General features: G+C 44.6%; 1 protein-coding gene across 1 annotated transcript; it reads left to right on the forward strand.

The window, feature by feature from the left end:
- On the forward strand, window positions 1-25,899 carry LOC146208202 (carcinine transporter-like). Its single transcript, XM_084587225.1, has 10 exons — window positions 1-408; window positions 5,852-5,955; window positions 9,404-9,558; window positions 12,136-12,304; window positions 12,408-12,534; window positions 14,957-15,069; window positions 17,708-17,922; window positions 22,141-22,319; window positions 23,698-23,861; window positions 25,711-25,899. Exons 1-10 carry the CDS (start codon window positions 1-3, stop codon window positions 25,796-25,798), a joined length of 1,722 nt encoding a protein of 573 aa, XP_084443351.1. The 3' UTR covers window positions 25,799-25,899.
- Window positions 25,900-27,228: the final 1,329 nt, after the last annotated feature.

Below are 27,228 nucleotides of genomic sequence, written 5' to 3' on the forward strand. Positions count from 1 at the left end.
ATGGAGTTTGAAGACATGATCGAGGAGCTTGGAGGCTTCGGCAAGTTTCAAAAACTACTCCTCTGGATCTTCCTACTGCCCACTCAGATACTCATCCCGTTCTTATCGATGAACATCATTTTTCTCCTGTCGGAGCCCGACCATCAGTGTGTGGTGCCGCAGTTGGATGACCTTAACTTGAATGCCTCTCGTGTCGAAGAGATCCGGAGGCTGGTGGTCAGCGAGGATGAGTGCTCGATGTTGCCAGTGTGGGATGCTAATGCAACGATGGGCCACCTCCTCGAAACTGGAGAAGAACTAGACGCGTCCTGGAATGTGTCGTGGTTTGTGAATCAAAGCGCGCTGAGGAAGCCCTGTGAAATATTCCGCTACAATAACCAGCATTACGACGAGACGGTGCCAACAAAGGTATGGAAATGACTGCAATGGCTGTAAGGAAGAGTTTACAGGTGTTACTACCCAAAGATAATTTGCGCTCGTATGTCGAAACTTTTCATCGACACCTAGACACCAGCGCTACGGAAAACATTGTAACCATCCGCTTTTCTACATGTTCGACAACTATGTGTGCCTTCATTCTTTCAGGGCTGTTAGAGTGTTAGAGTGAAGGCACCTTGGCAAAAGTAACGGAAGTGACACGCAGAATCTTTGACATCCTGCGTACGAACGAATGCTATAGTCATTTACGACATAAGACAAAAATGCGCCAGGCACCACTCGAAGGCCTCCCATTAGTTACTGCCATCGCCTGATTCTCAAGGCTACATGGTTAATCAGATTAGGCCATAGAGGCCTTCTTTAATCTGCCGCATGGCACATTATATGTGTGCGGCCCATCTTAAATTTGGAAGTCGCCAATGCGTTGGTTAGTAAAATTGGTGAAATCCAGGCGAGGTCAAACTTCTGGGATCCAGACGAGCAAATTATGAGATTGGTCCGCCTAAATATGGAGGTCACTACTGAATTGATTATATGCAAGCAAGGTCGGACACCAAATTAGGTCACGTGTAGAGTAGGTAAGTAAAACTTTGGAGGTCTAGATAGCTAAATTTTGGTGGCGCGGAGATATACTTTCGGGGACACATGCCGGTCCTGTATAAATCGGACAACTCATCTCATTAAATATCGTGAAATCTCGTTACGCACCCGAATGTTAACATTTAGGTGCCCGGATGACGGCTCTCGGTTTCCGCCCGACGTCACCTGAAGATAACCGACCGCGAGAGCTAAAAGCATTTTATGCTTAAACGTTCCCGCGTTCCTCGTTTAATTTCTGAGCTCCCTCGCCAAAGAGCGAAGGCCACACACTGCTTCATGTCTGGACACCGGGATATTGAACTTAAGTCCGCAGTTGTGAGCAGAGCACAAAGCTTTGTTCGCATGGTGATTTCTTTTTATACCGCGCTGTCATATATAGCAACCATTTAAATAAATAATGTCACGACCATTGGATATGACTCCGTGGTACAGGTTGGGGAGCACTGCAAAGAGGTGTTTGTGATACCAACGGGGTGATGTGGCCAGTACGAATTGAAGGACTACTTTAGAATCCTAGAGAACTGAGCAGTAATATGTAGGTTCTTGTCTGATGAACTCTTCTGGAGCTCCTAGGCCCGCTAGTTCTGCACCTTTCCGCAAACATAAATCTTCTTCACCTGCATCAAGATGGACTTGGCCGGTGTCATCACAGGTCCCGTAAAAATGGTCAATTGAGCCAACTTTGTAGACGTGCATACAGTGACTGCGGTTGAAATTCAGATGATCTAACATCATTTCTTTCAGAGCTGGGAATTCCGGAAAAAAAAAAAGTAAGCCCGTAGTTCTTGAATACTCTATATGGGTGAGCACGGTCTTGAAGAAGAGTCAACTACGAAGGAAGATATGCGCGATGAGCTTCAGGGACTTAGACGAATTCAGTACGTGGCCTATTTACTGGAACATTTGCGAGTGGATGACAGAGGAACTGTTCGAAGTGCCGAATATGTACTCTCATAGTTTCAACAGCAATGTCTAAAATAACAGGAGGCTCCCAAGCGACAAAAACACAGTTTCTGCTTTTGAGGCCCACTTAGGCCATCCAAAGCAGATGGAGAACTTGCACATGCTGAATTTGTGCATGCAATTTGCAGTATCCTTGCGCATACACAAAAATCTATAAAACCACCTGTTTAAAGAATCCTTACTGTGTTTTAAGCTGGAAAAACAATACCATTAAACTAAAAGTTATCACTGCGGGATTAATATTCTGATATGCACATTTTTCCCCGAAACAATAAGTGACTGGAATACGCTGCCGAATGAAGTACTCGCATGTCTGAACTTCCAGGCTTCCTTAGAAAATGGCATGCGCCTTTGATATTGTCTGTCATTGTGGTTGGTTGCGGAAACCAAGGATGCAGCCTGTTTTTGTATGTGCTACTTAAGCTGTTATTGCTTTGTTTACCATATTTTGGTTTGTTGTGTTCAATTTTATCTATGTTTTATGTAATATACGCCTACAATAAAACCTCTCACGGCGATTTAGCAATCTTTAATAAATAAAAATCTTTTAAAGCACTTAGGTAACTTTTAAGTGCACTAAGGCGAAAGCCGCTTGCAACTGTTTGCCCTTATATATGAAAATTTCTTTAGTAATTAATCATTTGGTACCTTCTAATTAGTCACTAATTACCAATTAGATACAAAATAGGTATCCTATGGATTGTTTAATGATTCTTGTTAAGAATCGCGCTTGTTCCACGACTTCCGTCCGTTGTGACGTCATCATCCCCAATTTTCCATCTCTGACACATTTTGGCCGAAATTTTAACTTCCTCGGTGATCGTATTATTAGCTACGTTTAGTTGCATACGTTTTAATATAACTTGACACAAATCCGGCGTTTTGTCGCTCATTCTGTGACATTTTCACACTGTTTTGACGACTTTCGGCTGATGTCACGTCATAACCCTAGTTATCAGCTAATGCTCACCAAAATTATATCCTTCGGGTGATGTTAAGAATTTTTTAGTCTTAATTCCGCGTTCTTAATCTAATTCGCCACAGACCCGGTTGGTCTAACTCCGTTTTGACGTTTTGGCGCTATACTGACGTCCGCGCTGTTTGCACGTGCTCGCAGCTAAATCGACGTCCGCGCTATTTTGACGCAAATTCAATATCTTTAGTTCAACTTAATGAACTAATTATTCTTAAGTCATCAAACTTGGGTCCTATGGTCATTGTTTCTTTCTCTATCCAATACAATCATTCTTTTTCTCGTATATTTGTTAGTTGCGGCGCTAAAAGGGGTGGACACGTTTTGGGACTGCACAGTTTCTGCGCACCTCCATGAGCCCAGAAAGGTTTTCGCCTTACTAAAAAGATAAAAGAGCGTTAGTGTTCACCTTTCTAATTCTGCTGAATATTGGAAAACAGCTCCTGATGTATCGCAGCAATAGCGAACTGTACAGATGTAACATCCAAAGCTCTAATGCGCTCCAGGGCTTTCTCCCAAAAAAGAAGAGGGAAAAGTACAAATCTCACAAACAAAAGCTCGGAAAGCCTCAATACCAGACCACCCTCAACCATCTCTCTCAGTGAACCTGATCTGATCAAATTTGTAATATGTAATTTTTGCTGTATGGAATCCAAGAACCTGTAATCATCTCCTGGTCATGGCCAATCCTCCCTGTGGGTATGCGCCCTTTTTATGAGGGCAACAGTAATAACAATCATATCGTAGAGATTGAGAATCTGCGATACATTCCTGTCGATGACAAACCCAAAGACGCGATGGCAGTTTTTATAGGCAATAGTTCTGCCATTGATACCTATGATGTAACACGGCATTGTTTTGCCTGTGAATGCCACAAGTGAACTTCTCAGTCGCAATAGTTAGGCCTTGCAGACGAAGGTAAGACGTCAATGTAGGTGCCACCTTTTAAAGTCACTCAGGCACTTGCGGTAGAGTCACATTTGATGCCCCAATAAAGATATTATCTGGCGATCTACAGATGATAGATGTAGATATAGATGGTGATCTACGCAGAATGTGGCAGTAAGTCAACAGGCCGACGAATGATAGCCGGGCTCAGCACTCAGCCCTGCGGCACTCCACAAATTTCGATGTAAAGTCTTTGGTTCGTCCTCAGTCTGGACAGAAAAGTCATGTCTCTTGGTAAAGCTGCTTACTTAACAGAACAACGTAAGACATTCGATCACAGTACTTTCGAATGCATCTAAAATGTCCTCTTTTGTTACATTCTCGTAGGTGTCCTTGATGCCTAAAAACACCACCACGATCAATCTTTTCACAATTTCAAAGTGCATTTATGTGATCGCGGATCGGCAAGAAAAAGCCACAAACGGGTACGAGATTTCATCATACGCCTAAAGGCGGAACTCGATTCTCACGCAATCTTCGTTTTAGGGGAAAATTGTCCTGAGGCGGGTCACCTGATAATCTCGGAGGAGAATAGTAGTTTGACCTCAGTAATCACAGGTATTTGGCTCACCATCAGTCTCTCAAGGCTTTCAATCAGGCTCTCTCGGTACGTGCACCGACGAATGAGTTCGCTCGTGCTGTCAGTTGTTCGGTGTCCTAAACTACAAGTTGGTAAGGAGGTGCGCTTAGCTAAGCGTACTGGTGCCGTACCACATCGTTTCTGCGTTCCCACCCGAATTCCAGTGCTGATGTTGCAATGTTAGCGCAGTGATATGCCAACGATGTTAGCATCGAACTGTTGCAGGATTTAACTCTGCCTTCCAGAGCAAGATCAAAAATTACACACATGAATAGCAAGAAAATTTTCTCGAAACTCATTGTTTCTTCATTGCTACAAAACACGGACGCTGGTTAGCAGGCGTGAATTTCTTCTGTGGGGTATTCATGCGCACCACGAATTGCGGTGCTAACTTTGCGTTACAATGCCATAACTTCTGCGACTGCATAAAGCCGAAAACAAAGCTTCTAATAAGCTATATTTGATGTTGTTTTTTTCGAGATGACGTAGTGTGAGGGCAACATCGTAGCCGTACAAAAGCGCCCTTTAAACATCTACGTCGAATATTCGACTCTGTCCGCATCAAGAAAACCTAGAGGCAAGAGAATAGGTCTCATTAACTGTTGCTTGGAATTTTTGCTGTTTCCTCAAAATTGATACCAAATAACTGTGTGATCCGTACGTCAAGGAACGGCGCATTGCAAAACACTTCCGCAGCACACCAGCAAAGTAAAGTTAGGAGCAAGACCGTTGTATACAACGCGAGGTTTTGCCGAAACCTGTGGCGCTACTGCGTGATGCTCACGTCCAGTGTCCAGGTAATAGAAGAAAAAGACAAATTTATCCTCCCCTGCCCCCCCCCCCCCCCACCCCCCCATATCACCATATCAGGTTCAGCTTTCAACTCCATCGCGGTACTGATCATCGCAAAGAACAAAACAGTGGCGCCACTCTGCATTGTGATCAAAGCCTTTATGATCAAAGCCTATTTGCTACCTGCTGTAGTTTCTCAGCGTTTCCTGATTGCCGGCAAATGAGAGAAAGAAAAATTAATTGTACAAGAAGTGAATATACGCGCTGTAGCTGTTAAAGATACTATGCGCAAATACTGTTGAGAAACAAAATTGGAGTGATAAGCTTTCTTTTTTAATCCTGATTTCGCAGCATTGAGGTTATTGCGAACTTCTCGGCCTCGCCGTATACACGGTTGAAAACAGTGAATGCTTTGCGAGCATTCGCTAAATGCAGAACTTCCATCCTCTCGGAAAATTTATACATTGAAGATTACAACAGACCTATGATTTGTTAGTTTTTATTCGTCAAGAGCTTTGCTATAGAAATAAAGGGGGCATGTCCTCCTCTGTTCACAGTGGGACCTGGTCTGTTCTCGGGGTCATCTCCCGAGTTTGGTTTACTCTGTTGGAACTGCAGGGACCGTCATCGGAACTGTCTTCATTGGAGCGATGGCTGACAGGTAAGCTTTTCTGGCAGATTAATAATATGCAATGTGAGCTCTCTCGTGTTCAGTGGTGCCATCTTGTCGCTACTTTGCTTTCTTAATGCGACACAACTCCTAAACAAGATAAACCCACCGACGCCGTTAGAGCACGCCACCGTTCTTGTCTACCTCTGCGCTAACACGTGTGGCCGTGTCGTGTTCAGTCAATGCGGGCCGGACCGATGGTTCAGGATACGGAATGGGTATCGCCTATGACGTCACTCGACGACGACGCCCCCTTGTACAAGCCCAATATCCCTGCAAGCCATGGAGACGTCTCGTCATATGTTTGCCAAAGTTTTGCGAAATATAGGAGAGTCTTCATAGCGTTTGAGGGCATCTGGACTATCACTGTATACGACAACTCGCCCTCCGGATACTAGCAGTCCTTTGACTGCCTAATGTCCTATTAATGCGTAAGCATTGTATGGGTATATAGGCGTATTTTGCATGGGCGTGACTTTGTCAGAGCTGTAAAAGAAATAACTATTTAGTATATCAGAAAACGAATGACGCCATCAGATAGAGCGTGAAGTTGAGGTTAGCAAGTCACAAAATGTTTGATGTGGGTTTATTGGGTAATTAAATAAAGCCAATTCAGTGTGTAATTTGGAGCCAAGGTGGCCACCAGCCAAATTATGATTTCGGTTCTCAGATCCTGGTCACGTCTCTCAGTATAATACCCCTTGTCGTTCCTTTGAACGCATCGAATTCCACGGGCGCTCTATAATTGGTTTACAGGAAATGGAAGGCGCGGTAAGTGGGTCTATATTAAGTATAGTTTGTATCGCCGGTAGATCAAACGTTTCCGACTAAGATAAAAATTAGTAAGTCGAACGACAAATTCATTCGTCACTCAAAAGTGAAAGTAAAAATAAAAGGATTGCTACCAAGTGACCCATATAGCCACTGGTACGGGCCCAGGAAAACTGTCTTCATCTCCCCTAGCACATAGAAGTAGGCGTCGGAAATTACGATATGACTGAGTTGTCGAGAATTAGTTATAGGAGATTGAAGGGAATCGAGACAGCGTGAAAATTTTCAAAATATCCACTTTAGTCGAACTTCTGTTTAGGATTTTGTAAAGGATTCCGTAGTGGATGCAGCTAGCACAGATCCGGGTTACGTGGAGAAATATGGGAGAGGCCTTCGTCCTGCAGTGGGTATAGTCAGGATGATGATGATGATGATGATGATGATGATGATGATGATGATGATGATGAGAGGAAGAGCACTCATCTTGCCGAATAAGCGACCCTCTGCCTCCAATCAAGCGCATTCACATCATCATTTCTCGCTTGCCGTGCCTCCTACCATCTAAGACAGGGCCCTTTTCAGAGGCCCCAATTTACCCCTCGTATAAGCCAGTCTCCACCACTCTGGTCATATTAAAGGACCTATAAGGACATGATTTCACCCTCTTCGGGTAGTTTGTGGCTCTACTCAAGGTATTTGGGCAAATGTGCGGGTCACCGCTACAGAAAGTGGCCTCATTTCAAGACTCTTTTTCTAAAACAAGAAAACAATGTTTATAAAATTCGCAATATTACCACAGGGTTCGGCTAGCTGAAGTGCTGCCCATATAGCTGCCGTCATTGCAGTTTGACGGCGAAGCTAACAAACTGGAAGCCCAAACTGCGTGGTCAACAACATGAACCTCAAATTGCCATCGTGTCTTCCGTTACGCGCGAAGAAATGCGAATGATTGTGCACCGTCGATGCCCCTGCCTATGATGTTGCGGGGCAAGTGTCATGGATGCCAACGTTAAGTACGGAACACTATGTGAAAGTGGAAAACAAAACAAAGTGCAGAGTTAAGATTCGCAGCTTAAAATAGCGTATGCTACTTGTCTGAATGTTTGTCTCAACAAACGATGCGCGTCTTCAAATGTTTGTGACCGAATCCGGCAACTACCATTTTATTAGAGAAAGAACACCAATAAATGTCAAATCTTGTTTTAGACTCCTGAGTGAATGCGGAAGCGGTGTAGCCGACACAAACATTTTGCATATTATGTTTGGTGATGCAACGCGTCTAAGTTGTAAGCAATTGGCAATCCATGGAGTTTAACCCAATCAGCTTAATTCATGAAGGCAGTTTAAGATATGCACATGACAATTTGGATTACTTCTAATCTGCTGAAGCAGACCTATGTGTTAGACATGTTAGGTAATGATTTGTGATAGATCAGCGCAAAAACCACGAGACACGTACGTGGAAAAACCTGCACCACAAAGGGCTTACGAGTACAAAAATCTACTAGTGCTTGTCCTGAAGACTGTTTTTTGGGCTATCAAACCTTACAATACGACTCCGCTCTTATCGCAGGCTTGACAGAGGACGTCGCTCTGAATACGACCCCAGATCACAGCTTAAATTTTTTTATTAATAACGTTTAGTACCACTGCTGACAAAAAAAAAAATGCTTTTCTTTCAAATCTCGGGATATAAATAAGGGTCGAGAAAAGCATGACATTGAAAGCATGCAACAACGGCCAAAAAGAAAATAAAACATTAGCTGCAACAATATGGCTATATCATAAAGCAGCTTTAGGCAGCTGTCGATTTGTGTTTTTTTGACGACGCCAGCGGCCTTCATGCCAGCCTCGAGTCCAAGTCGCTTGCGCCAGCTTCAACTCAACCCAGCATTCCAGTAAATTTTCTTGGACCAAGAATAAGTAGTATGCGAAGAGGTTTCTTCACAATAAGGAATCGAAAGACTGTTTCCGTGCCTCTGAGATTAACCAGAATGGTGATGATCTTTGTACACTATGGCCTAAGGCGCCTCGCGCAGGCCATCAGAGCTTTTCTCCGTGGTAGTGATTGCTCTTAGCTAGTGCAAGATTGACACTACGAGACGTTCTCTTGGGAGCCCGACTCAACCTCTAATGCAACTAAGAAGCCAAGAACGGAGATGTCCTGTAGGCAGAACGCAGCTTCACTACTATGGTTGCTTGATGCCTTGAGAAAACGATAATACAAGCGTAATCCCGAACACGCCGCATGGTCGGTTTGATTGAAACTTTATAGTCTAATTTTGAGCCAAGCGCCCGGAAAGTCTTTAATATGCAACGATCACGTTCATTTTGGTCTACTAAAAACGTTCTTCAAACGTATCTTCATAGTATTTATGTCATACATTCGATCTTTTTCGCCTAACTGGCAAGGCTGATTGAAGACACTATAAAACCTCCGACAAACAGACTCGTAGGGTGAATTTATTAGTGACCCCTAGGAGAACATAAATAAAAGAGCATTGAGAGTGCACCTCAGGGGCTTTATTGTTTGCTCATGTAACTATTATCAATTTGACCTTCTCGGTATCGCCGCTATTTAATGGCGTCATTGAAACAAATAAATAAACATGTTATTTTTGACATTTTAAAATAACAAATAGCAATCGCATGATTTTTTGTGTTGCAGATATGGTCGCAAGCCGACTTTCCTTGCCGTCGCAGCGGTGGCCGTGTTCTCGGGCTTCGGCTCCGTGCTTTCCACCAGCTTCGCTGTTTTCGTCGTTATGCGCTTTATCTACTCCCTGCTTGAGCCCCAGATCGACCAGCTGCCCTGCATCATTAGTGAGTCTCGCAACAGAGAATAAGAAATAGTGCACACATAAAAACAAAATCGTGAATTGGCTCATAGCAAATGCAGGACGCACTATTCTCCCCAAGATTCTCATCTGTCATTCCGACCGCCGGTGTCTGTGTTTCGATGGGGGCAAAACGGATAGCCGTTTTTGCGCTGTGCAATGTCCGTGCATGATAGAGATCCCAGGAGGAAGAAATTACTACATGCCCACCACTACGACATCTTTTTCTCTCTTCCCTCTTTCACTACCACCTTCCTCCACTTTCTTACAGCGCAGTTCAGGTGTCCGCAAAAAAAGTGTGACAGATACTACGCCTTTTCTTTCCTGCAACAAATTATTATTATTCAACAGTCACACTTTTCGGTAAACATCTCAACCTCGCCGTAAAAAAAGGACGCCTGCTGCACCTCAGTGCCGGTAGCTGAACTTTAATGCGAAAGAATTTCTTGGCTCGTTAGTGGCGTGTCGAAATCCAGTCATCAGAGCTTCTCCGTACGAACTGACACTTAAAAAGACAAAAACGTGTCACCACCAGTAACCGAACCACCATTTGAACAGGATCCAGGCAAGAGAGCACAATACGCTCGCTTGCAGCCAACCACGCCTCATGTCAAACTGCAACCACGGTAGCGCTGTGCCGTAGACATCGCTACCTTCATGAAGTTCCAACTTCAGCACACTCTCGCGCTCTGAATTGAACACGTATAGTGATTTTCATGACGTGCCATCTGCACCGCCCCTTCATTTAACATAGGCAAGTAAGCCATACACAGCCTATCGCGCCGAGTGCGGCCGAGTTTCGATAGTCTAGTTTCGATCGAATCCATCAGGTGGCGAGACAGAACTCCCAATGCTTTCACTATGGTGGCCACCATACTTTCCCATTCCTGCACGATCCAGGGTTGCCAGGTGTTAAAACGCTTCAAAGCGTCAACAAGGTATCAAAAGCAGCCAAAAGGTCGCGAACTAACGCAAATATTCTACTTAGTCCCGAAAACTCGCCATACTACGGAAAAGCAATACTTTTCAACTTTATCTTGCTGTGATAACTGCATTAATTACTTTATTGAAGGAAAACGATTTCGTGCTGCTCCGATGTCAGTGCACGTTAAAGAACCCCAGGTGGTCGAAATATCCGGAGTCCTCCACTACGGCGTCTGTCATAGCCCGAGTTGCTTTGGGACGCTAAACCTCACAAACCAACCAACCTAAACCGTAAACACCCCCATTCCGTGCCCTCAAAATGTCGACACCTTTTTATGTGGCCTCTGTGGCCAAGGCGATCCAGGAATTGACACAGTCTGCCGTCAGACAACGTTATGTGAAAATTGTATATTCAAGCGTCGCAAATCCCCCAGCCGGCACGACATATCAAGGGGCGCCAAGGGCATGGTAAGGTGCACAAAGCATCAAGGGCGAATGTAGTGGAAGAAATGCGGAGAGCAGCACATCTATCACTGTCTCTTCGTCACACACGAAGACGAGACTACTGGTAATTTCGATGCGCAGAAATGCACAACCCAAAGGCTTTCATTTGTCTATTCTTCATAGTGTGGAAGAACGAAGAATAAACTAAAATGGTCCCGCCGGGGTGGCGCAGTGGTTAAGGCGCTCGACTACTGTGGCCAAGGAAGCGGGATCGAATCTCGGCCTCGGCGGCCGCTTTTCGAAGGGGGCGAAAATGAAAGTGTCCGTGTGCTGTGAGAGGTCAGTGCTCGTGAAAGAACTCCAGGCGGTAGAAATTCGTCCACTGAGCGTGCCTCATAACCGAAGTCGCTTTGCGACGTTAAACCCAACAAACCAAGCTGAATAAACGAAAATGATATCCCATATCTTAACAGAGTATAATCGTTTGTCAGCTCGATTTGCGGATACTTTCCTCAGATCTGTAATACGTATTTCACGCTGTAATTGAAATCTAGAGCTAGTGGCTCCTCAATCTGAACTCCATCTTGAAGATATCAACAAGTTACTCGTTAGATATTCTGTTCTGTAAATCGCTCTTCGTTAGTGTCACTAAAGAAGTCCACATTCCCCACAATCTCCATCAACAAGACACTCTTTGTCAGTGTCCTTGTTAGCCTCCATATAGCAGTTAACTACATTTTAAAGATGCTAATGACTTGTCGAGCACACCCTATAGTATATATGAATTATTCCGAAAAAAATGTCGCAAGAATGAAGCCAAGTCGCGAGCCAAAAATGTTTGTCACCAGACGTCGTTAGAAGTCGCCAGTTTGACGAGACATCGCTAAACATGGCAAACCTAAGGCACCTAAGCAGGCGCAAGTGAACCCAAGGAATTCGTAAACCCACCCAGCCGATTATGCTCACTCCAGTGAAGACTAAACGTAAAGCCAATTTCAAGCAACATGCTGATAGTGCTAGCAGTATAAGTCGACTCAGCTCGTCTATGAGTTGCTTAGACGCACATTCGAACAGGCAGTAAGCGTTCGAAGTTGAACTTGTTACTTGCTTATACATTTTCCTGTACGTACGAAATCCCTGAATCTACCCAGCCTCTACTGAGCCACTGTACTGTCCTGGATGTTCGTCCACGCAGTGCTGGAATTGGTAGGCGTCAAGCAGCGCACTCTGGTGCTTGGTTTGGCGTGCATGGGCTGGACGTTGGGCATGTGCATCCTGCCGCTCTTTGCTTACCTGAGCCGCACATGGGTGGTGCTGGCAACGGTGAGCGCGTCGTGCGCAGTGCCACTCTTATTGTGCTTCAGGTGAGCCCCAACACTTCACTCGCTTAAGCCACTTTCTCTTGCTCCGTTTTGTGAACCAAACAGCTTTCTTCCAGCCCTGATGCGCTGCACGTGTTTATTGTAGGATCATCCCCGAATCTCCGCGGTGGCTCTTGTCGCAGGGCCGGATACCTGAGGCGTCGGCCATTCTGCGCAACATCGCCGCCCGAAACAAAGTGGAACCTCCGATAGACCTCGACCAAAAGCTCCAGGTGTGCGCATTCTTCCGAAGAAGGTTCGGAACGCTGCACTTGTTATGTTTTATCTTTGTCATTTCTTCAGGGACACCAGTACCTCTAATTTTTCTCAAATTTTTTCACAATATTTCGCGCATTTTGACGCCTCAGAAGGCTTTACCTCCCACCTTTTCTTTTTAGGTCAGTATACAGATATTGTTTGTTGACGGCACATTTAAAAGCTTTTACTGCCTGAACATGTGAGAGAGGCGTCCACGTCGTCGGCGTTACTGAAAAAGTGGTCGTTTCGTGATTATGTGACGCTACCTCACAGCACCGTCAAAGTGATCCAGCTTGCCGACGACGGCATCGAAAGCGTGGAACCATCCAAATGCGCCCCACGCCGGTGTCAGAGGTTTCTTTAATATGCACTGCATGTGCTAAATGTACAATGTGCTGCGCTGAACAAACACCTAAATAAGAAATTTTAATCGCAAATGCATTTAATATGCATTGAGGTGCCGGCTAGTTGGTAATACATTTTGGAATAACAGCGCGAAGGACGAGGACGAAGATAGAAGGACACAAACACAGCGCTGACTGACAACTGATTTAATTCCAGAAGTTAGCAAGCATATATGCATGCCTTGATGCGCGACAGAAAAACAGATAAAACAGATGCAATGCGCATGCCGAAACCAAAGCCAATTATCTTGCATGCGCATTGCATATGCATGCGCATTGCATCTGTTTTATCTGTTTTTCTGTCGCGCATCAAGGCATGTATATATGCTTGCTAACTTCTGGAATTAAATCAGTTGTCAGTCAGCGCTGTGTTTGTGTCCTTCTATCTTCGTCCTCGTTTGGGCTTAAACTGAACATTAAAAAGACAAAGATCATGGCGTCTTGCCCTATCAAGTCCTGGAGCATCACTGGACAAGAAGTGGAAGCTGTGACAGATTTTCTGTTCTTGGGCTCCAAGATTACCTCGGAAGGAGACTGCAGCCATGAAATTAGGAGACGCCTGCTTCTGGGAAAGAGAGCAATGGTTAGCCTTGACCACCTAGTAAAGAGCAGAGACATTAGTCTGCCAACCAAGATCCGTATAACTCGTGCTATGGCCTTTCCAGTTGTGATGTATGGATGCGAGAGTTGGACTGTGAAAAATGCTGACCGCCGAAGAATTGACGCGCTTGAATTGTGGTGCTGGCGAAGACTCTTGAGAGTTCCTTGGACTGCCAGAAGACCAAATCAGTCGATATTGTCGACCATAAACCCTGACTGCTCATTGGAGGGTCAAATTTTAAAGTTAAAGCTCAGCTACTTTGGTCATCTGATGAGAAGAGAGGAGTCGCTGGAGAAAGATTTGATGTTGGGAAAGGTTGAGGGTCGCCGAAGAAGGGGTAGGCAGCGAACGCGTTGGTTAGATGGCATCCTCGTGGCACTGCAGATGAAGTTATGTGATGTTAGGAAGATAGTGAGAGACCTGAAAGCGTGGCGTGACATGGTCCATAGGGTCACGAAGAGTCGGACACGACTGAACGACTAAACTGAACTGAACTGATCTTCGTCCTCGTCCTTCGCGCTGTTATTCCAAAATGCATTTAATATGATTGCGTTAGAGCCCACGTTCGCCCAAAACATAACAAAATTATCTGGTTGGTCAGCACAAAGATGAATTCAGAGGTTTCACACCTGATGAAACCACTGTTGCAACGCAACTCCCAGGAAAAGAAAACACTCTTACAAAAAAGAAGTGGTCGGACAGGAATCTAACCGCTACCCTTACGGATGCAAGCAGGGCGCCCTACCTCCACAACACTGAGGAGCGTTCGTTCCGTGCAGTTGTTTGTAGGTCTTATACGACCGCCTCATACCTCATTGTGAACAGTATCATACGGTACGTCACAGCAAACTTAATGAAATCAAGATGACTCATTGGCACTAATAATAAGCACTACTCACTGCTATTTACACCTACTACTTAGCACCACTGTTTCGCGCTGCTAACCAGGGCCATTATTTTGCAACACCCCATGCATAACATATAATTACATCACCGAAGTTATTTTGCACAAATATTTTTGTTCACAAAATATGTGTGCCAGTTTTGTCGGCACATTGTACACGCCTGAGCTGGTGCATAAATAAATACCTAAACAGAGCGTATATATTATTTGCAAAGGCATACCTGCCGCAGACCTCCCCTAACATAGCACACAGTACATCAAAGCCTATTTTTAATGGTCAGTGGAGTTCCCTGGCAAATAGTTTTAGAGCGCAGCTCTTTTGATCCCATTCCCACCTTGAGCGACGTCGTCACTGTCGGCGTAACCGATAGGCAGCTATAGGGTGGCGTAGGCGCACACCAATTCTCAGTTGACGCTGTTTCAGAGTTTACTTGCCTTTTTCTGCATTAGAAAGTGTTCCTAAAACTACCTCTGTTTACTAATTTCAGAAAGTTCAACAAAGAATTACCCTGGAAGAGGAAGAGGAAAAATCGGGCTCCATTGTGGATCTTATCACTAATCCCAGAATACGAAAGCACCTGCTGATACTCACACTAGTCCGGTGAGTGACTTTGCCCTTACCACTGGCCCACAACCTCCAAAGATCTTGGTGGGCAAAAAAACATACAAAAAAGTTGTCACCGGCCTTAATGGCCATTTTCAATAAGAATATCAGCTATCAATATACAAAAAAGTGCACTGAGTGCATACTAGAAAACTGATGAAGTTACCACAACTCAGTATATACTATTCTCAGTTTAATTCTGCGTCGGGATGCGCGAACAGGTCATTTTCAAACTCGAATCGAATACTAATAGACCTCCGACCAATCTCAGCCTGCACTTAAGAAGCGCTTCCGATAATCTCAAACACAAAGCAATACTAGACAACCCACAAAATCGCGAAGAAGAAATAAAACAACAACACGTAAGGGACTTTCTCTCAAAGCTAAAAGTACGCATTAGGTCCGAAAACACAAGTCGGATAAATTTACTCTGAGAACCAAGTCCAAGGTTCAGTCTTCTTTCCCCTGCATTTCAGCGTTGTATTTAACAGGATTCCATATGATCTACCAGACCTTAAAGGCCTAAACTGCAGCCTGTACACCGCTAGTTGATTTCACGCTCTGGGCCGCGGGAAGTAGTGATGAACAAATTACACCCATCAGACAGCTGTCAAACAATTGAACAATACTTCACCCGTAGAGACCTCAAATGCTCTCCCAAAACGTCCGAGATATTTGCGTTGAAGCCACCACGCACCACATTAAACAAAGAGCAACCGATAATTGATCTCAAGGTAGAGAATTAGCCACCTAGGAGTAGAAAAGATTAGGATGCTAGATAAGCGGCCCTAGAAACATTGTCGCCACAAAGGTGTAGTACAGAAACTAGAAGGCTGCGCTACACAAACGATGCGTGTAATAGACACATCGCTAACCGTAAGCCAGGGATGGTGGAAGCAATCTTCTAAGACTCGCACAAGCCGTTGTCACTAGTAGGTGACAAACCTCACCTATCTAACTGCGAGAAGGCCTAAAATTGAAGCAATCATAAGGTACAGCATAGAAACAGCCCTCGGAATCTCCTTGACCACGTCTGCCGCCCGGCTAATGAAACTGGCGATGCACACTACGCTGGCGGAGGTGGTAAAGGCCAACTATATCTCTCAATAATAAACACTGGCAACGTGCCTGGCGGGACAAACGATACTTCTAAGACTATGTATCTCATATGAAAGTCAGGTGGTCCACTAGAGTGATGTCCCTATGAAAGTCAGGAGGAGGCTAAAAATCTTCCCGCTGTGACGGAGCATTCGTCCGGAGCATCACAAGGAAAAAGGAAGGAAAGGGCTGAAACGCTGCTGCAGAAGAAAATATCAAGAACAAAGGACGTGGTCTATAAGGAAGACAGGGCGTGGTCTATATTTTGGTGCCAGTGAGTATGAGCATAGAGAAATTATGGATACGGTAATAAGAGACGATCAGCGAAATGCAAGAATAAGCGGCTCGATCAAAACCGTAGCTGACAGGGCTGAAGACGATGGCGTTTCCCTTGCGACAGCAGGGATAATGACTGCTACAAAGTGGTCCACAAACAGCAAGAGGGAATTTTCTCAAAGGAAGAGACCCTCCGCAAACAAAAAGAATACTCGAAACGTAACAAGATTAAAGAATAATCTGGCTAGTATGAGCGCCAGCCTACTCCCAGCTCCAGTGAAATGAGGGAGCCAGTGAGTTCACCCGCAGTCTCACCCTCCGTGTAGGCGTTGGCCCCAATACACTCCTGGCATGAACAGGCTAGTAGGCTAAAACAAAATTACAGACCACTATCGGAAATAAGGTTAAGAATACCCACTTGCAGATGGTAACTTATAGCTAAAAAGGCGTCTGAAGGTGCTTAGAAATAGCTTTTTCAGAATCCAGCTAATCTTAGTCAGTGGTGACCGGAAAAATTCTCCAATAGATGTAAACTGTGAGGATAGGACAGATCTTTTGGATGTGGTATTGACTTGCCAAGAAATCCAAGGTATAAAAAAAGGAGAGAGGAGCTTCCAGCGACTGTACTATTAAGATCAAACCCTGAGTAATATCCGATTATCAAACACGCCGCCCTGGTCTAAGGAGCCGCCGTCTAGGCGGTTAGACTGACGCCTATCTTGTCCCTGTGGGAAAGTAAAGTTTCACCACCACCACCCAACAACAGAGTCATATACGAAACAAAAATTCATGTGATCATTCTCTGTTCGTGCAATTAATCGAACTAAATGAAACCTTCTGCGAAACCCTGAAGCGTTAAAGACAGCGCTATAGATTCGTCCGGCTAAAACTGTAACTGTCAATAAATGCCGCTTCGATCTTCACTTGTGGACCAGCAAAAAGAAGTTGCTATATTAGCCCCATGACTACCATGACTGTTCGGAGGATGTAAAATTAGAGCTTTTCAGTCCCTATTTGAAAGTTTCGTAGGTTCGTACACTCCTAATTCCGTGCCTGCTTGCAAGTGCAGCCTTCTAAAGCGCCACAAAGCGCTCGAATACCTGAAGCACCGCTCCCGCTCATTGTGCAAAACATGCGATACTGTGATATTGATGCATCTCCTGGCAGCGACTACTCCTGGCGGAGAGCATAGTGCGCCTATAGGTAAAAAAAAGCAATCCACTCTTCATTTTGTCTCAGGACGGGGGCGTGTCTAGTGCAGGTGCGCCAACAGCAGCGCCTATAGCGGCCTACATATCAACGTGACACATTTGAGCGGCAACGAGTTCCTCAACTTCCTGTACCTGGCGCTGGTTGAGTTCCCGGCCAACGCGGTCGGATGGTGGAGCATGGACCACTACGGCCGACGCTGGACCAGTGTTTTCTTCGTGCTGCTCACAGCGGCCGCCTGCTGGGCAGCCGTGGTCGCACCCTCTTGTGAGTCGCCGCCAAAGCGGCCGCCCCTCTGACAGTTTGTGCTTGCCGGCGGTAAGGTTTTTTGAGAGCGACGGGCGCCAAAAAGTACGACACACTGCTTCACGCTGCTGTACTTACGTGCTGAAATGCTGAGTACGATAAAAAAAACTATAGAATATCAGTCACGGCAACTGTGGCTAGGTGGTGGCGATAAGAACACGTATGTGTGCTGTGCAATTTTTGTGTGCATCAGAAAGCCTTAAGTAGCTCGATATTACGCGAAGCTGACTGGGCTCAATGTTCTAATACTCCATGACTCTACACCGGTTTAAGGGGTAGTCTTTAGGGAGCAGTCAAATTCTTTGCTAAGATAACAGTTGTTTGGCGGTCACCGGAACTCCACACTGCCTCATGTCTACAGTTCCGGTCTTTGTCAGGATAGACGGCTCTTGAGCGTTCTGGTACAACATCATAAAACTGCGCGTCTGCATCTAGGACAAGTGAAAAACAAAAGCGCGAAAAATTCTGGAAGCCTTAAGTGGTTGATTGGTCTGCAGGTTTTATGTTCCAAAGCCTGTGGCTGTGGGACACGCCGTAGTGGAGGTCTCCGAGAAGTTCCACCACCTGAAGTTCTCTAACATATGCCGAGTATATGATGTATGTAGTTTGTTGAAATGATTGAGGGAGGTTGACAGTGCTATTGGTTGATTGATTGCTTAGTCAATTGTGATTGATGAAAGAAATCAGCGTAGCGTAAGCGATTAACACCGTGTGTGTTTCGTTGCGTTTGAGCACGTGAGATGATCTGCGGTTGATGCTAGTGTGACAATGTCGTCTTATAATGTACCAGATGCATGAAATAGAGTGGGGCTTCGGTTTCAGGATGTGTGTTGAGATGTTGGTGCTCGTCAACCAGGAAGAATTTGTAAGATGGAGGGCGAGAAGGCGGAGAATAATGTTCGGCATGAAGCAGCTAGATGGTTGAAACGAAGCCAGGATGCCTTGCGGAACCATAAGTGTTAGCCCCCTAAGCCAAGCTGTCGCGTCAGCAAGCTGCCAACACTCGTTGACGTAGAGCTGAAGCTGAGTTGGTCCATTAAAGCCAGATACCGAGCCGAAATGTCAACGTCGTTTAATAATAGAGGTGTAGTCTGAGTAGCAACAGAGTAGTAACTAACTAATTAACAGGCGAGGCAATTAATGCACATGACATCGCGACCACTTTTAGAGCGAAGCATAGGCGTCCTTCTAATTGTTGTTGTTTATCTGTCGCTTTTGTTATTGCTGTTGCTATCGTTCCTTTTGCCATCGTTGTTGCAGTTAGTACAGTTCTCGCTGTTTTTGCAATCAGTGGCACATATCGGGACTAGGGCATCCGCAAATAATTGAGAGACAGAAGAAGCTATACAGCGGTATTTATATAACTGAAATGAGGAAAGGGGGAAAGCTAATGAACAAGGCAAAACATGAAAAAAAAACAACGTCATAAAGTACGCTTGAGGCCAATACCGTAGAACATTTAGTCAATACACGAAAATTTGACAAGGTATTTGATGAGGTTGCATACTCCCTAAAAGCTTTTTTGTGGGTATGCAACCAAGGATACGGGGCGGGGCTTTCGTAACGGTTACTAAAGCAAGTATTTCTGGCATAATTGTCCTACATTACGGTTTTGTTTTCATTTTAGCGTTTACTTGAAGTTTACGATCGCGTTTACGATCGCGCTTATTTCGCATGCTAGCAAGGTGACGTTGAAAATCCTGCAAGGTAGGTTGCAGCAGTATGTGGATCGGGAGCTTCCGGACGTGCAAGCTGGGTTTCGCAAGGGCAGAGGAACTAGAGACCAAATTGCCAACCTTCGCTGGATCATGGAAAAAGCAAGAGAGTTCCAGAAACCCGTCTACTTCTGCTTTATTGACTATGCGAAAGCGTTTGACTGCGCAGATCACAGCAGATTGTGGCAAGCTCTCCAAGAGATGGGAGTTCCAACTCACCTCCTCTGTCTCCTCAGGAACCTGTATGAAGGACAAGAGGCCACAGTCAGAACTGGGCATGGTCTTACTGATTGGTTTCCGATTGAGAAAGGAGTGAGGCAAGGCTGCATACTGTCGCCCTGCCTATTTAACCTATATGCAGAGTGCATCATGAGGAAGGCCGGTCTGGACGAGTCTTCAGCTGGAGTGGAGATTGCTGGAAAACGTATCAACAACCTTAGATATGCGGATGATACCACTTTAATGGCAGAAAGTGAAGTGGAACTCAAGAGACTTTTGATGCGCGTACAAGAAGAGAGTGAAAAGTTTGGGCTTAAACTGAACATTAAAAGGACAAAGATCATGGCGTCTTGCCCTATCAAGTCCTGGAGCATCAATGGACAAGAAGTGGAAGCTGTGACAGATTTTCTCTTTTTGGGCTCCAAGATTACCTCAGAAGGAGACTGCAGCCATGAAATTAGGAGACGTCTGCCTCTGGGAAAGAGAGCAATGGTTAGCCTTGACCGCCTAGTAAAAAGCAGAGACATTAGTCTGCCAACCAAGATCCGTATAACTCGTGCTATGGTATTTCCAGTTGTGATGTATGGATGAGAGAGTTGGACTGTGAAAAAGGCTGACCGCCGAAGAATTGAGGCGTTTGAATTGTGGTGCTGGCGAAGACTCTTGAGAGTTCCTTGGACTGCTAGAAGATCAAATCAGTCGATATTGTCGACCATAAGCCCTGAATGCTCATTGGAGGGTCAAATTCTAAAGTTAAAGCTCAGCTACTTTGGTCATCTGATGAGAAGAGAGGAGTCGCTGGAGAAAGATTTGATGTTGGGAAAGGTTGAGGGTCGCCGGAGAAGGGGTAGGCAGCGAACGCGATAGTTAGATGGCATCCTCGAGGCACTGCGGATGAAGTTATGTGATGTTAGGAAGATAGTGAGAGACCGGAAAGCGTGGCGTGACATGGTCCATAGGGTCACGAAGAGTCGGACACGACTGAACGACTGAACTGAACTGAAATCATAGTTTTCGAGAATTCAATAACGTATAAATGTGTTTCGTTACACCTTGAAGGCTTAAGTGAACGTAAATTAATGGTCGATGATTATCCCACGGTATACGCACAGATTTTATCAAAAGATTAGAGCCGAGGGGGTTTGCTTATCAGCCATTTAGTGGGGCCCCTTTAGACCCCGTAGATGTCCTTTCCATTCGAGAGTTAAACGCCAAAAATATTCTTACCTTCAGGTGATTTGAAACATTTGGAATGTATTACAGAAGTAACTCCTTTAGACTCTAAACTTTTGACAAAAACTATACAGTGCCTAAACAAGCGCATTGCGAAAGCGTACAGAAACCAACATGGTACACGCAGCAGAGTCAGCCCACGTAAGCTTCGCTGGATTCCGGGCAAATGTCACACCCAACGGCAATTGTACGGAGTATTTTACTAGAAGAATATTGTCCGTTGTTTTTATTATTTCCCCTTTTGATGCATAATTATCTTAAATGTTTTGACAATATGCCGTTCTTTGCACAGATTTCTTTGCCACTTGTATACCTTTGACACAATCTATGGCCTTCGATCACAAATCATCCTCATAACTTTTTATAAATTTCCTTTTAGTCTTCATCAGTACTCATGCGTTTGCATTTTATTTTGTTATAATTTTTGAAGTTTTCTTTCTTTTCGTAGGGTAGTCAGAGTTTTTCCACATTTTTTCTTGGTTGTGGTGGTGGTTTTTATCCTCACGGATGGCCAGGCAAAAATCCATACCATGCAAGTTAATTGCGCGTAATTTTCCTTTGCCGGTATTATGTACTGCGTCAGCAGGGGCTCCAAGCGTTTGTAATAGATGGGTCTTTGTAGGTAGTATTCTTTTAAAAATGCAGCTCGCTTTTTCTACGAGAAGGCAGGCTTGGCGCAAAATAAACTGGGCTGTTAGCGGCGTTGATCCTGCGTTTCTGTGCCTTCTAAGTCACCGTCGGCAGCGCCGTATTATTTGTCAACATTATTGAACTTAACCCTCTTTCAGGCCCTTTCATTGGCTCAGGGATGCCGCCGCTGTAAAATAAGAACTTCAATGGCAACCCCTGCTCGTAGGAAACCTTGTTCTTGTACTAATACAGAAAGTTAGGCAATGTGGTGCAGGTTTATACTCTAGATAGCAATCGCTATTTCGCGTTAGATATGGCATGGGTTCTAGCGACCGCTGTGTACATTATACGGTGACCTTGACGAATGGACCACTGCATGCAGCCGGCCTTGTGCACCTGATCTCCTCGATCGTGGCAAAGTGCTCCACCACGGCGGCTTTCTTGATGATGTACCAACAGTCGGCCGAGCTGTTCCCGACGCCACTGCGCTCTTTCGCGGCGGGCGTGCTCACCGCCCTGGCCGCCGTCTTCGGCGCATCTGTGCCTTACGTCGTCTACCTGGTACATTTGTCGCTTTTGTAATTCTTTCGTTATTGGCTTCATTGAATGAGCGTCTTGCTATAGCGCAAGATGCCTGCGCGTGTACTGATGGTGACTGCTGTAATAAGGACAGCTAATTCGACTAAAGGCGTAGTTTGAGAGACCGACGTTAATTTTGTTTCGCTATATTTTTTCTGTTTTTATGCAAGAGCATATGCTGATGAAAACTGAAGTCGCCAAACAAGTCGGACATGGTGATGTCTCATGAAAGCCCATAAGGTCTAAAACGTCAGTAGTACGACAATGTTTTGTTTCTTTTTTTTTTTTTTTTCAAGGTACATTTGGCTACATCTGAGCAGTCGAATTGTGATCAAGCCGTCTGCTACTTTAGATTTTTAGCTTTTAGGTTCTGAATTTCATGATACAATATTTGTTTTCTTATCTTCAGCTGTTCTTATTTTCGTGTTTGCATTTCTCTATTTTGCACAAAGCATTTTTTTTTCCTTTCAGAACTGAAAACAAAATGCTCTATCCTTTCAGTGCATCGTTAGTTCTGTGGGTTTATGGTTATGTGCTGTCACTTGACACCTTTTTACCTTCCTTCCTAGACCTCTTGCTCACTGTTGTTTTGTTGAGGGTGATTATAATTGGTTCACAGGAAGGGAAAGGCGCAGTACCTGTCACACTTGTTCCTGTGGACACCGCAACCGCGCCGTAAGGGAAGGGAGGAAGATGGGAGTGAAAGTGGAAAGAGAGAAAGAGGAGCCGTAGTGGAGGGCTAAGAGTAATTTCGACCAAGCAGAGGGGATCTTTAACGTGCGCTGACATATTACAGCACACGGACGCCTCCATCGAAATGCAGCCACCGAGGTCGGGTTCGAACCCAGCCTCGGCGGCTGCGTTTAGATGAGAATAACATTTCAGCGCTTGTTACTGAATTCACGAAAATCCGTGTTCCCTTTCTGATTAATTCATATACAAAGATCGGCCACTCACGATAGCTGATTCACACACATGGCACTCTAAACATTAAGGACTCAATTCAATCATAAACATTTAGCTGCACACTTCTTATCGGGAGCCAACTGAAAATATCTATTGATCAAACATCAAAGAAAAGTCAATGCTTCAAAGCACGAATTTTTTTTTATAGTACCGGTGCTCATCACGGCTGTGCTTGAGGTTGAGGGCAACTTGATCGCACACCTAACTGAGCACGAATCCTTCATCCTTCGTAACATTCCTCTTATGCCCCCAGGGCAATGAACATCGCAAAAAAAGAGCATGGAAGTCTAACTTAATGGAAGAACTTCGCAAAGCATCTCAGAATGTGTACGCTAATCGAAATATATTCAACATTAGAACTCGATTACAATAACCGATCGCTGTGCCGATCCAGGGTAGGTATGGCGCCTGGATTCCGTTTCTCTTCCTGGCGGTTCTGACCACGGCTGCGGGGATGGCGGCAGCATGGTTACCCGAAACCAAGGGCTACCCGCTTTGCCAGACTGTTGAGGAGGCGGAAAAGTTCGGCGACGACCAGAAGTTTTTTTCGTTTAACAGGTGAGGTACGAGCCACTAATATATTGAGTGTTAAAATGAAGTTATTATTGCCTTTTCTTTATTCCACCGATTTGTCTCCTTTCTTTTTCTGTTTCATTTTCTTGTATTTCCTTATTTATTTATTTTTCCCTTTCAACTTATCTTTCCTGCAGCTTTCCTCTCTACTTGTATCCTTTCTTTTTTCCGTCATTCTTCGCAATATCTGATCTTGTTATTGTTTGCCAATATTCTTTGATTGGTTATTCTGGCAACTTTCAAGCAGGAGTATTCCAATCTTTGTCGAAAAAGGCGACTTCTTGGTTTTACTGTTGCTACCATTGTCTATCTCGACTTTTAATCATATTTATCAGCTGACAGACAAACCGATGGAGCCCGGAAGCCATCAAAAAGGATTTTAAAGATTCCTTACTGTAGCGCTATAAACGAGAGGAAATTTCGTAGATACACGGCGAGGGCATGAAGACAAATTACGTGAAACCTTGAGTAGCAGGAATATTGCGAAGAAACATAAGAATATCTGTCATGGTGGTATTGCCATTTTTGGCCGTTTCCTTTTATATATTTCTTAACGCGATAGCTATAAAGAGCTCCGATAAGACAATGTTTTTTCTAACATCTGCTTGGACGTTGCCAGAATCTCAAGGCGAGGAGAGGAGGGGGGGGGAGGAGGGGGGGCACTGTGGCACGGAAACGCTTATCATCATGGACCAGATTTTTCAGCAGATTCCAGTAATATATCCAGCTCTAATAGAATAAGGCTAGTATACCTCAAGTACATGGCATCGCAAGGGACTGTACCAGGAGCAGGAAGAGGAGGAGGAAAGGCAGGGAGGTTAACCCGTAAAAGAAACCGGTTTGCTACCCTGCACTGGGGGAGAGGGGTGAGTGGATATAAAAGTTGTGAGAGAGGGATGGGTGAAGTTAGTACAGTCACATCACAGACATGTCACATCACATCACGTCTCAGTCATATCACGTAACATAGCTTTGACGGTCACTTTCAAAAGTGGTAAGTTCAACGCTTCGTGCAAAAGCATGTGCAGTCGTGTTGAAATTTACACAGCCCATCAGGTTTCCTTCTGGGCCATCCAATGGCACGCATTGTGTACCCACAGTGTTCCACATTTACCGAAGCCAAGACGGCAGGCAACCATGTTCTCGCCGTTATGGAGTCCAACAGTTACACAGTAACTGATATCTCTACGTGGTTTGCAAGAAAACCCTTTCGACGGAATACTTTTAACGAATACTGCACCTTTAAACGAAACAGCAATTTGACGGAACATCCGTCAGTACACAAGACATGGGGTCCCTGTACAGTGAAATTAGGCCATGATCATTAAGATTAAAAGAAATCGTTGGAAAAGAGGTATTGTCTCTGTATAGTGAAATTAAACTCATAATAATTAAGATTTCTTTAACAGAAACAAAAACTGTATTGACGCACCCTGAAAACGTCGACGATGTCGTACGCCAAGGAAACCAGTACCTACTGCCACGTATGCTGGTCCGAGCTAAACTAATCTTGTCACGTGAGGTAGAGGAGAGGAGGATTCGTATAAATTGAGAGTTGAATGGCAGTGGGGCTGGCTAAAATAGATTATTCCAGGTTAGCACAGGAATCGGAGCAATTTGGGCGCTAAAGAAGAGGCGCGAACAGTAGCGGAAACAGGCTATGGTCGACAGTGTGTTAGCAGATGCTCTAAAGAATATGATGCTGATGTTGGCTGAGATATCGCCAGGAATTGGAAGGATGCGAACTGATTCTTTATTTTTGACTGGCCCTCGGAGGATTACGAATGCTTATTTGAAGTGTAAAAAGAGTCCTGTTTATCCGTTCTGCCCACAGGATAGAAGAGTCCTCCAATTTCGGACACGGCAAGGGAAACGGCAAGACGAAATTCGTCGAAATGCAGCCTCTGCATGCTGAAGCATGATTGCCTGTGAGACGCTTATGCATTTCAGCATTTTCAACTGAAACATTCCGTGCTAGGAAGCCACAAATGACAGGACATACTGCCTCGTCAATACGACAAAAACAAATTATCGGTCAGGCAGCTTCTCTCCTACTCAGCCTGTGAAGATAAGAGTTTTACTGTATTGTTCATTCACATTCCCTGTCATCCTTAAGAAAAAAAAAAACGGAAGTGGAAAACGACGAGTGATAAAGACAGGGCCAAACTGACACTTTAGTGTACTTCAAGAGCTAGCGCTATGAGTACTGAAGGCATATATCCAAAACAAAAATAAAGCAAAAAATTGTCATGCAAAATTATCACTCCCTAGGGATAATAACCTACCTACCTCTTAACCTACCTATTTGGCCAATATCGAAGGCAAGCTCAAGCATGCTTCGTATAGCTCTTGTTGCCAACGACTAACGTACGCGCGAAGGATTCTGCATCTTTCGAACTGAGGAGCGCATTCGAGTTTGGCCGGTACGATTCGTTTAGCTACTCTGACATTATTTGTTCCAGTTCCTTTTAATTTATCGTTTAAGTAGGGACTGGTCTGCAATTCCCGCCGTCTGCTTTCTTCATTATGAATCAACTGGTCTAACAATCTTATTTGCACTGTCATCCATCATCCATAGCCGTGATCTATGCCAAGTCGTCGCTAGCTTAATCGCTGGATTGAGTGCTGTCTGAATCAATCGCGAGACAGCCTCAAAAAGAAACTTGGCTGGAAGGTCGATGTACGAAGCCCTCTTATCACGCCACTAGGAACATTTACGCTAAGGTTTAATACACTTCCCGCTTCTTATCATATTCATCAAACACTTCATGGCAGAGACATATCATGCCACTAGGAACCTTTATGCTAAGGTTTAATGCACTTCCAGCTTCCTCTTATTATATTCATCAAATACTTCATGGCAGAGACATATCATGCCAGTAGGAACATTTATGCTAAGGTTTAATACACTTCCGCCTTCTTCTTATTATATTCATCAAACACTTCATGGCAGAGACATATCATGCCACTAGCAACCTTTATGCTAAAGTTTAATACAGTTCCGGCTTCTTCTTATCATATTCATCAAACACTTCATGGCAGACATATAATGCCACTAGGAACCTTTATGCTAAGGTTTAATACAGTTCCGGCCTCTTATCATATTCATCAAACATTTCATGGCAGGGACATATCATGCCACTAGGAACATTTATGCTAAGGTTCCTGCTTTTTCTTATGATATTCATCAAACACTTCATGACACAGACAGCAAAAATTGCCTTCGACTTCACTAGCTAGGTTGCCAAGGAAACACACGACTACCGATTGAATTTTCACCTCAAGTTCCACAAGAGGGCGCTAATTCCGGGAGAAGTACTCAAGCGCCATCAGTTTGACAGTGGTTCATTTT

This window comes from Amblyomma maculatum, chromosome 1 (assembly GCF_055883805.1).
Source record: "Amblyomma maculatum isolate TAMU_Amacu chromosome 1, ASM5588380v1, whole genome shotgun sequence".
NCBI classification, from domain to species: domain Eukaryota; kingdom Metazoa; phylum Arthropoda; class Arachnida; order Ixodida; family Ixodidae; genus Amblyomma; species Amblyomma maculatum.

Coding starts and splice junctions, on each gene's coding strand:
- LOC146208202 (XM_084587225.1), top strand. CDS start 1: ATGGAGTTTGAAGACATGATCGAGGAGCTTGGAGGCTTCGGCAAGTTT. Junction 12,535..14,956: donor ACCTCGACCAAAAGCTCCAG/GTGTGCGCATTC, acceptor TACTAATTTCAG/AAAGTTCAACAAAGAATTAC. Junction 17,923..22,140: donor AGCCGTGGTCGCACCCTCTT/GTGAGTCGCCGC, acceptor CACTGCATGCAG/CCGGCCTTGTGCACCTGATC.